This window comes from Vulpes lagopus, chromosome 9 (assembly GCF_018345385.1).
Source record: "Vulpes lagopus strain Blue_001 chromosome 9, ASM1834538v1, whole genome shotgun sequence".
Classification (NCBI taxonomy): Eukaryota; Metazoa; Chordata; class Mammalia; order Carnivora; family Canidae; genus Vulpes; species Vulpes lagopus.
The window spans coordinates 62549217-62560722 of record NC_054832.1 but is presented as its reverse complement, the minus strand read 5'-3'; the positions used below and the strand labels follow the sequence as shown (position 1 = coordinate 62560722).

Sequence of the window (11506 nt, the reverse complement as noted above, 5' to 3'; positions counted from 1 at the left end):
CCATATCAAAATGTAAACAGAACTTGAGAAATTCCTCCATCCCTTCTGAAAAATCCCCTAGACCAGCCTATAAAAAACCCAGCTATAACCCACTTCAGGGTCCAAGTCCTTGCTCTGCTGTGTCGGGTATACTTGGACCCAAGCTCGAGCTTGTAAATAAACCCTCATGTATTTGCATCGGTGTTGGCTCCTCGGTGGTTTCTCGGATTCGCAATCTTGGGCACAACATAACCTTTAGTGCTGCTGGGGTTGTTGAGATAAGTTGCCTGACTGAGCAGTAGTTGGCATTTACAGAGATGCATGTTTGAGAAGTAGGTCCCGTGTTACTTACTCCTTGATAGCTAGACTGGAGGAATAGCACCTCCTGTCCTAGACAGAGTATCTGGCTCCCCAGTGTGCAGAAGAATAGTTTCTCCTTACCAAGTCATCTTTTGTTTGCTTGTTGCTCTAATTTTGCTTGTTGCTTTTGTTGCTCTAATTTTCTCCTTCTTTTCAAAAAATTCACAATCATGTTACAGCATTCTGTAACATTTTTCATCGCTTAAGTTTTTTTTTTTTTTTTTTAATTCCTGACAAAGGCTATCACTAATTGGGATGAAAAATCAAGACAGCATCATTTTGGAAATTATAAGCAAAAAGCACGTCAGAGTTAATAGTTTATTGATGATTCATAAGAAAGGTGTCTACACAGTTTGATAGATTTACTTCAAGTGATTCATAATATAATTGAAATAAACAAGTGATAAAAAGATATTGACATGAAGTATTTTAGATAATTGCTAATAAATATGCCACATATTAAAAATTAAAAATTATAACCTAATATTTAAAGATGGAGATTAAAGACAGAAGTTCACTTAAGAAAGCTGGATGCAGGGCTTTGTAAGTTGGCAGCATTATTTGAGTTGTGTAGGTCCAGTTAGTCAGTTATTAGTGCGGTTAGAATCAGTCCCAATGTGATTGATTATCATTATTCAAACATACAAGAGATATACAAGCAGTTTGTCAGTATATTCATTTCGTATGTGGCCAGAAAATTACCACAGTATCTTGCCCTACTCCTTTTCCATATAAACATGCTAGGGAAGTAAAATTAGTCATTAAAATACCTCTTAATCAAGGAGTGCCTGGGTGGCGACGACGTTGGTTAAGTATCTGACTCTTGATTTTAGCTCAGGTCAAGGTCTCAGGGTTGCTGGATTGAGTCCTATGTGGGGCTCCATGCTCAGCAGGGAGTCTGCCTGAGGACTTTTTCATTCCCTTTCTCTCTGTCCAGCCCCCTGCCTACCCCGCACTGCGCTCACACACTCCTGTGCATTCTATCTATATATATATAATGAATACATAATTTTGTTTAAAGATTTTATTTATTGATTCATGAGAGACACAGAAAGAGAGGCAGAGACATAGGCAGAGGGAGAAGCAGGCTCCCCCCAGGGAGCCCAGCGGGGGACTCAATCCCAGGACCTTGGGATTATGACCTGAGCCAAAGGCAGACACTCAACCACTGAGTCACCCAGGGGCCCTTGAATTAATAAATCCTAAAACAAAACAACAACAACAAAATCCTCTTGGCAAAATGAAAAGGGAAGTGGTATGCCTGGGATATTAGTAGCCAAGGCTTTGGGAGGCAGAACAGTGTTTAAGATGCTACCTTGGTTCAAATATGGACTCTGCTACTTACTAGCTTCAACCTTGTGCAAGTAAGTTACTTACTCTCTGTGTGCCTCAGTTTCCTCACCTGAAAAAAAAAATGGGAGCAATAGTAGTACCTACTTCATGACACTGTTTTGAGAAGTAAATGAGTCAGGGCAGTGGATAAAGTGCTTGAAACAGTACCTGGCACACAGTAGATGCTATATATGTGCTCATCATTTGCATTAGTTGTGAGAGATAGTACTTTAGGCAGAAATGAAGAAAACCCTTTGTTATTACCCTTACCCCCGTAACGGCCAGATTACTCATATGTGCTGGGTCTTGTGGCTTTTTGTCTTGGTAGACAGGCCTGAATAATCACCCAAAATTCCCATTTCCTCCCATTTTCCACCCTTCAGGTACAAAATTTTCTTCCCTTATTATAATTTCTTTGTGTGAAGTAATACAACTGAGTAGATAATTTAATATGATAATCTATACCTATCTTACAGCTCTATTTTTGCATCTAGAATATCTTCTTTTTAATTAAGGGGACTATAATACCACGTCTCACTGCTTTGATTAGCAAGATACTCTTTCTACCTTGGACATCTTCAGGTAATTGGTTCAATACAGTTGATGTGAATTTTGCAAGTCTCACCCTCAGGGAATCGGAACAACGATGAAGAAGATGATAATGATATGATGACAATAATAGCAATATTAGCACTACCCTTTATTGAATCTTTACCATGTGCCTGCATTTGTACTGAGTCCTTCTTGCATTATCTCATGTAATCCTCACGACAAACTGATGAACTAAGTGCTATTTATCTTCAGTTTACGATACTGAGGATAGAGAGGTTAAGAAGCTTGCGAAGATTACATGGCCAGTAAGGGGCAAAGCCTAGATTTTATCCCACGTTAGAACTCCAAGGTCAGTATTCTCAATGATCATTCTTGATAGGCTCCTGAATATGTCCCTGCCTTTCAGCTGAATTTGAACTACTGCTGCATGAAAAAGAAAATACATTCTAAATTTTCCTGAGGAGGTACTGAAGAGATATCAAAGTCAAGGGACACCTAAATGACCTTTCACACATATACACACATATGAGGCCTCATGCGATTCACAAATCTAATACTAGTTGAAATTAGTGTCGTTGTAACAAAGCATACTATAATATATACAATGATAATAAATATTCTTGCATTAGCCTCAAAATGCACTCAGGCATCTTCTGAATTGTTTCCTGAAACATATTGAAAGTTCCCATATATAGAGTATCCCACCATGTAATAGTTGAATGTGATTTAAACCATAATTATCATTTATTTTTGACAATTTGGACTTGGAAATCTAAATACATTAGGGAAGTCCCTCACTCAGGATTATTTCAAATCCCTACTCTTCTGCTTCGTCTCCCAGAATCTCCCTTTATTTCAGTGTCTCTGACACAAACTCTCCACCCAATAGCTGAAAAAGAAATATCCTGGCTCACTGCATTCTCTGTGAAGATATTTGTCTCTGTTTGTTATGAAGTTGAAAAGTGAAGGAGATACAAGAAAGGGGCACATATGTTCTAGGGCTTATAGTGTAAATTTAAGGAACCTGTATAAATTTCTCAGCTCTTTGATTTTAATATTTAATTAATTTCAAAGGATTACATTGCTAATACTTCCTAATTAGGTCAACAGGCTTTCGGCCATTTTTCTCTTGCCTCATCAAAAATAATTTGTTTAAGGAGCTCTGCAAGTGAGCTTAGTACATTTTATAAACTGGATTCTGTATATTTGTAAATTATGCTGACAGGCATTCCTATAACACAATGAGGTCAAAACAATCTCACGGAAAATGGCCTTTTCATGCTGTACTCAAGCCAAAAAAAAAGGGAAAAGAATCATAAAAACACCATATTATGTGTATAGAAGAAAGTTGTTAAATCCAATCCAAGACATTGGTGCTTTTCAGCTAATCTTAAAGGGAGTAAATGAAATAAATTGTTAAAATGTATAGCAACAGGATATTAATTAAAGATGTATTTATGGGACGCCTGGGTGGCTCAGCAGTTCAGTGCCTGCCTTGGGCCCTGGGCGTGATCCTGGAGTCCCGGGATCAAGTCCCGCATCGCGCTTCCTGCATGGAGCCTGCTTCTTCCTCTGCCTGTGTCTCTGCCTCTCTCTCTCTCTCTCGTCTCTTATGAACAAATAAATGAAATATTTTTAAAAAATAAAGATGTATTTATGAAGAACCTATTGTATGAAAAAATATTATGTTACATGCTATAAATTATAAGAGAATTATCAATATACAATTAATAATTTTAGAGGGTTTGCAATTCAAAATAGGAACCAGGATATGCATGCAATTAAATGGAACAAAACAGAACCTAAATGACATGTGTTTGAAGAAGAGTTTAGCCTGAAAGAATATAGCTGGATTGAATAGATCCACTAAAACTTAATTCAAGTCATTCAACTGCTATCACTTGCATGCCTACTGGGTGCCAGGTCATGAGATAAACCCTTCCCACTAAATTAAATTCTTGACTACTTTTCAGGATACAGGGCAGAGATGGAAGTAGTGTTGGCTTTGGAGTTAGAAAAACCTGAACCAAAATCCTATTGACTGGTACGCCTGGGTGGCTCAGCAGTTAAGCATCTGCCTTCAAGCTCAGGGCATGATCCTGGAGTCCCGGGATCGAGTCCCACATCAGGCTCCCTGCATGGAGCCTGCTTCTCCCTCTGCCTGTGTCTCTGACTCTCTCTCTGTGTCTCTCATGAATAAATAAATAAAATCTTTAAAAAACAAAAAACAAAATCCTATTGACTATTCATTGGGTGACTTGGGCAAGTAATTTATAATCTCTTGGCTTCATTGCAGAAATCAGAGGGTCTGATTTCTCTTTGATTCTCTTTTCCAACCTCATCCTATGTATAGATCATCAACGAGTGAATATATCCCATCCTCTCCATCCCCACATGCCTAGTCCTAAAGCTGGTTCTCCTGATTGCTTATGGATTCTGTAAACCAAATTGGCTTTCTATCTCCATATCATTCTTTCTCAATCTATCATGCATGTTGTAACCAGAGCAATCTAAAACTTTTACCTCGTCACAACACTCCTCTGCTCAAAATTCTTTAGTTACTTCAGATGCAAGTCTATTCTTTTTAAGAAGGCAGTTAAGACTTTTAATGAGCTGAACTGTTTACATTTTTAACCTTACATATCAATCTTCTTTCATGAAAACTCTACATTCCTCTATCCACCAGCCTATTTTTTTGTGCTCTGTGCCCTCGTATATGCTACTTTTTAACGCCAAAACCTGAAACATTGCCCCCATTCACAACTCCAGCAATCCCATCTTGAAAACTTAATTTTAATCTTCCTTTAAGACTTTGCTCAAGCACCACCTCCTTCGTGAAGAATTCCTTGAGGATCTTGGTACAGGTAATTTTTTCATCATCAGTATGTGCACAGCACACAATACATTCAAATGTCTTATTTGTGTATATGCCAATTGCCTCAACAAGACTGAACACCTAAGAGCAAAGAAAAGGATTTTTACCTTTGAATCCTTAGCCCTAACGTAATGTCTGCTATGGGGAGGTTGTGCAATAAATATTTACCGTAATGATGAAATCAGGTTTGGGGAATCAGTGGAAAGAACCAACAAATGCTTTCTGGAGGAGGTGGTATGTGAAGTTGGCCTTGAAAAACTTCTGAAATAGTTTCTTAATTTTAACAACGTAGTTTTTGGATGTTCAGTGTTTTAACACACCTAATATATATACATATATAGATGCATATCTTCATGATCCTCCCTTTAATACATAAGCGTTTCGCCAGTAAAGCTTTGTTATTTCCACGCAAGGCCCATGGTGTAGTTGCTCTGAGTGAAATGATTACTTACTATGTATGTTAATTATCCTATTTATTAGTATTTTTTAATTTTATTTTTATTTATTCGTGAAAGACACACACAGAGAGAGGCAGAAACATAGGTAGAGGGAGAAACAAGGCTCCACGCAGGGAGCTGGATGCGGGACTCGACCCTGGGACTCCAGGATCACGCCCTGGGCCGCCCAGGTGTCCCTAATTATCCAATTTAAAGACACATCTTCCTTGTGTCTTTTGGAAGAACTTTGATTCTCTAGCACGATGCGGTATCAAAAGTACTTGACTTTTTAGGGGGTCTTAGATGGCTCTACACAATACGGTCTAGCAAATAAAAATGTGGATATGCACTATGTATGTTTAATTTCTCCTAAATATATTTTGAAAATTATAAGTAGGCATACTTTTGATCCATTATGGAGAACACGACAATACTAGGCACTTCACTGCTATTCAATTAACTCCCTCTGGGCAGATCACTCAAGTCTGATTGTAAAAGTAATAACCGGGGGATTGTTTCACTCCAAACCATGTGTAGTTCAAGTTATCGGTGATGGTTAAGCTATGAGGTACTCTGGGCAGATTTCTTACATGAATTATTAGATGGAATGAACAGTACTTTCTGGAATATTCCATTCTTAACTATTGCATGTTTCCATACAGGTAGATCTGTTTAGGCAGTCATCCAGAAGAGAAAAAAAACCACCAATACCAACAAAGAAATTATGAATTACAGAAATCCAGGACACAGAAAGAAAAATAAATCGATACGGTTGCAGTTGGCTCTGGGTACAACTATTCCCTTCCTATTTTCCAACACAGATCTTTATGTTTTGGTAGCACATCCCGGTTGGGAGCTACGGAAATCGTCTTTGGAGACCTCCATGTGGCCCCCAAGAGAACTCTGTGAAGAAAGCTCTGCGGTCTGCTGATCCTCGACCAGGAAAAAGTCCCTGAATAGTAAAGGAAGCAAGGTATTGGCTAAGCTTGAGGATCCCATCAAGCGCCTAGAGGAAGTACCGGAGTGGAGCAGAGGAGCATGTGGGGTGAAGCCACAGGCGTCCACGCATCATTACATGCGGATCGTAATCCACATCATCCTCTGGATCGGGAATTCCAAGTCAGAGGGAGGGCTGGCTCACCGCTGTCCCGCCTCCAGGTCAGAAGCGGAAGGGGGGCTCCCAAGCTTGGGGGCCTTCAGCGGGGTCCTCGGGCCCTGGCGCCCCTGGACTGGCTCCAGGCCTCGCCAGGCCCGAAAGGAAGGCGCCTTCACGTCGGGCCCAGCCCGCAGGCCCGCCCGCCTCTGCCGTCTGCGCTCCCGAGTCCGAGCCCGCGTAGGCAGCGCGCGGGTGCCCAGGCCAGACGCCCCGCGGCCGCGGGCACGACCCCCTCCGAGCCGCCTGGGCCGCCCGGGGAGCCAACAAGCACCAGACCTACGAGCACCCTGGAAGAAGCACCGTCACCATTGGCTTCCGGAGCGGCGCCGTCGCCGGGGAGCGCGGGCGGGCAGGGCGAGCGCGAGAGGCGCGCGGAGGGGCGCGCGGAGGGGCGCGCGGAGGGGCGCGCGGAGGGGCGCGCGGAGGGGCGCGCGGAGGGGCGCGCGGAGGGGCGCGCGGAGGGGCGCGCGGAGGGGCGCGCGGAGGGGCGCGCGGAGGGGCCCGCGCCGCCGGGAGGGGACGCTCGCGGCCGGGCGCGCGGCCACACACGCACGCACACGCACGCTCGCGGCGAGTTCGAGCCCCGCGGCCCCCGGCCGCCCGAGGGCGCCCCCCGCGCCGCGCCGAGCCGAGCCGCGCCGAGCCGCGCCGAGCCGAGCCGCGCCGAGCCGAGCCGCGCCCGCCTCCCGGCTCCCGCTGCTGCCGCCCGGGGGCGCGCGGAGCCCGGAGCCTCCGCCGAGGATCGCCCCGGCGCCGCGCGCTGCAGGGAGCGGCGGAGGCGGGCGCGGGGAGCCGGGCGCCGCGAAGGAGTTCCCCGCTCGCCGCGGAGTTGGCGGAGTTGGCGGCCCGCGGCGCCCCACGCGCTCGCCGCTCCCCGGGCTGCAGCCCACGCGCGCGGCCCCGGGGGAGCCGAGGCTCCGGAGCGCCCGTCCCGGCCCGGCCCCGGCTCCGGCCCCGGGGAGGAAGGGGGCTGCCCCCGCCGAGGCGCACGGCCGCGCGCCTCCCGCACTCTCGGCGGCCGCGTCGGTCTCTCCATGGCGTCTCACCAGCAATCCCGGATCCAGGCTTACCTGGAGAAGAACAGGATCGGTCCCCTGTTTGAGGTAGGGCGCTGTGGGGGACGGCGGCCCCGTCTGTGTTCGCGGGAGGGTCCCGAACACCCGGACGCAGGAGGGAGAGTGGAACGCGGCGCCGGGGCTTCGGCGTTCGCTCGGGCCGGGCCAGGTGTCCGGGGACGCGGCCGGGCGGGCGCCTCGCGGGTTACCTGGGCGCGGACAGGTGAGCCGGAGCCGGTCCTGAGGGCGGGAGTCGGGCAGCGCAAGTTGGAGCGGCCGGACTGCCCTGGACCCCGCAGCCTCCCGCACAGGACCCAGACCGGCCGAGACGCACAGATGCTCACACTCGGACTGTCTCGCTCACGCACACTTTCCTCCCGCGATTTGCACTATACCGCATGCTGGATCCTTTTTTTTTTTTTTTTTTAAATATGGGCAGTACTAGAAACCCAGAAAGGTGGAAGAGGTGCTTGGCAATGGGAGAGAATGTGGTTAACTGGGGGCAAACGGGAACTGGCAAGGAGCAGGCTTCGGGAGGTGCTGGCGCGTTGCATGCAATTGTCACACCGAGACGCCGACGTTGATGCCTGGACGGAAGGGGAGCCCTTTGCATTGCGGACCCTGCCTGTGTCCGGGGGAGAAGGGGGCGGAGAAAGGTTCAGGAGAAGCAGACACGTATTTACGAGTGGAGACGTGGAGCTCTGGGCTGTTGTCTCTCGCCATCAAAGAACTGATGACAGAAATACAGCGGCAGAGGGGACGAGCGGGAGGACAGGAGGGAAAGAGCAGGAGCCCGAACCGGGCGCTGGCGGAGCGTCCCGCGGGCAGCAGGGGCGCCGGGCAGATGCCGCTGCCGCGGGGCGGGGAGGGATGCCCACGGCCCGTCCGCATTCGATGGTCCAGCTGGGCGCTGAGAGGAGACGATCGGGCAGGGAGGGGTCAAGATCCCCTCTCCACCCCCCCAAAAAGAAACCCCAGTTGTGGTCATTATTGGGGGGTTACGTGTCTGCGGTGTCCGAATAAGGCTGCACGCACGGGGGGGAGAGCTAGGGAATGGAGCTGTTTCCCTAGTATTGATGAGAAGAGAGTTAACTGCAGAGGGGAAAAAAAAAAAAAAAAAAGTGAAATAATATCCTAGCAGAAAAAAGGGAGAGGCAGACAGGGTTGTGATCCGATAGGGAAGGATGGGTTTCAGGCAACTGAGATTTGCAAGATCTCAAGTTTTCCTGCTGCCCAACTTTAAGTTAATATTGTTCTATCTCGACAGATACGGCCATTGTTTCAACTGAAACTCGTTGTAGAGAGTCATAAAGTCCTATAATGCACGTCTTGATTCTTGTTTCTGCCAGAAGTGTTGGTAAAGGAAGTCCATATATGAAAGCAAAAGAATTGCTGGAGCGACCAGATTGCTTTTCTTGAGTCTAATGATTAGAGACTCTACATGAGTCTATGAAAAGCAGAATCATAATAACCCTTTGTGACACAGTGTATTGTGTCAAAACAAACATAAAAGAAATACTTTTATAGGGTCTCCACTCCCCTAGAATATAAAGTACAATTTACCAGGGAGAACACGTGAATTGTTTTAATAGATTTATTGGCATTTTAAAATTCCTGAGACTCTCTCCAAGTGATAATAATGGAGTTTGAAATATATGTAAACTTTCTACGTGATTGGGAAATAAAATCCAATTTGATTTTTATCAGGTGCTCATTTTTTTTTTAAACTAGCTCATTAGATAGTTTTGTGCTGATGAATTTTTTAAAAAGATTTTGTTTCTTTATTTGAGAGAGAGTGAGAGAGAGAGCACGGGAGCAGGGAGGAGAGGCACAGGGAGAGGGAGAAACTGACTCCTTGCTGAGCAGAGAGCCTGATGGGGGGGTGCCATCCCCCCACCCCCCCAGGCTGGGATCATGACCTGAGCTGAAGGCAGGCGCTTAACCAACTGAGCCACCCGGGTGCCCCTGCATTGATGAATTTTAAATGATGACAGAATTGTCTCGTGAAATCAAAAGACCTCTTCCCCCCCAAATCAAACAATGATAAAATTGTATGCTGTGTATCTTACGGATTTTTTTGGGGTGATATATAACCTACATCCCCATCAGCTTAGATTGCAGTGATGAGTGGTTAATTTTTGAGGGTTTATTTGCACTTCAAATAATTGAAAGGAGAAAATAGCTAACCTCCACCCAAACTGTACACAATATATTGTATTTCTAAACTCCTTTAGATGAAAATAAATCTCGTTTCCAGGTGACTTAAGAGCGTAAACTTATGTTGCCTTCAAATATGATTTGACATGCTTTGACACATTATAAAACCATGCTTAGAAATCATTGCATTAGGGTCTTAAGTAATGATATTTTAATTAAGTAATATAAAGATGTAAGGTGAATAAAGTAATAATGACTTATATTCTACAAACTCTTTGAAATTTTTGTAAGATGGAATACTTTTAGTATTCTCATTGGCTTATTCAAGACAGGTTAGTAGCGAATAGCCTAGGCATCAATCTATAAGGAATGCTTGACATCACTTCAATAAATTAGAACTGTAATCCTATTTAATATAGATTTCCACATGAAACTTCTTAATTAATTGGCAAGACGTGAAATGGTTTGGTTTTCACCAAAGTACAGTATTTTACAGCACATATAAAGTTCTCCAAAACTGAATGGGGTCTCTAGGTGAAGGGTGTATGGAGTTATCTGTGCTATTCTTATACTTTTCCTGTAAATTTACAGTTATTTCAAAAATAAAAAAATATTACAAATAAAAAAATCTAGGAAATAAGTATTTAACAAATAGTTCACCCATGGGTTTTTTGTTAAACATTAAATTATGTGAATTTAGTTAAGAATTGTATTAGTAGTTTACACATGAAAACCAGAAAGTAACAAACTATATTTCTCAGTAAAGAAAATTTACAATTCTGGTCAACTAAGCCTATGCATTTTCCTCTTCTTCTTCCAAAATTTTATTGGAATATCAACAAAAATATTAAAAAAGAACCCAAATGCACAAGAGTGCTGGAACACCAGGAAGGGTACTGAGGCAGAGAGACTATTTCTCCTTCTTTACAGTAGAGTTTCTTTATTATGAATGGTGGTATCTCCTTTGCCCTTATATATAGTCAAGTGGCATAGAGGCTATAATAAGTAGTGGAAATGCTGTTTGGAATTCCCTGGAAGGACTCAGTTACGACATGCTCCTCATATGCCCTCCCTCCTTCCTGTTGTCTAGACTGCCCTTTTCTTTGTAATTCCTCCTTTGTACCTTTCTTTACTCCCACCACCTGCCCAGGTCTTCTTTCTGTCACTATGGAACAGTTTTCCTTTTCTAGAGTTTTGTATAAATGAGATCATACACTATGTGCTTTTTGGGGGTACATCTTCTTTCACTCAACATAATTATTTTATAATAATCTATGTTGTGTCGTGTATCAATAATTTATATCTTTTAATTACTGAGTAGTATTCTGTTTGGATGTATGCTTTTGTTTTTCTTGGGTAAAAACCTGGAATAGATTGGCTGGATCATATAATAGGTATATGTTTAACTTTTTAGGACATTAGCCACTAGTTTTGAAAAGTGTATGTACAATTTTGCATTCCTATGAACATTGTACGAGAGTTCCAGTTGTTCCACATTCTCACCAAAACTTGGTATCATCTGTCTTTGTAATGATAGCCATTCTAATAGATTTGTGTGATCTCTCATTGTGGTTTTCATTTACATTTACATTGTGGCCCCATA

The 11506-nt window shown here is 44.3% G+C and overlaps 1 protein-coding gene across 1 annotated transcript in view; it reads left to right on the top strand.

The window, feature by feature from the left end:
- Positions 1-6573: 6573 nt before the first annotated feature.
- C9H8orf34 (chromosome 9 C8orf34 homolog) overlaps positions 6574-11506 on the top strand; it is a 376775-nt gene continuing 371842 nt past the window's right edge. Inside the window, 3 exon segments of the mRNA XM_041768603.1 lie at positions 6574-7045; positions 7267-7537; positions 7539-7794. Of these exon segments, the coding sequence (XP_041624537.1) occupies positions 6574-7045; positions 7267-7537; positions 7539-7794 (999 nt within the window).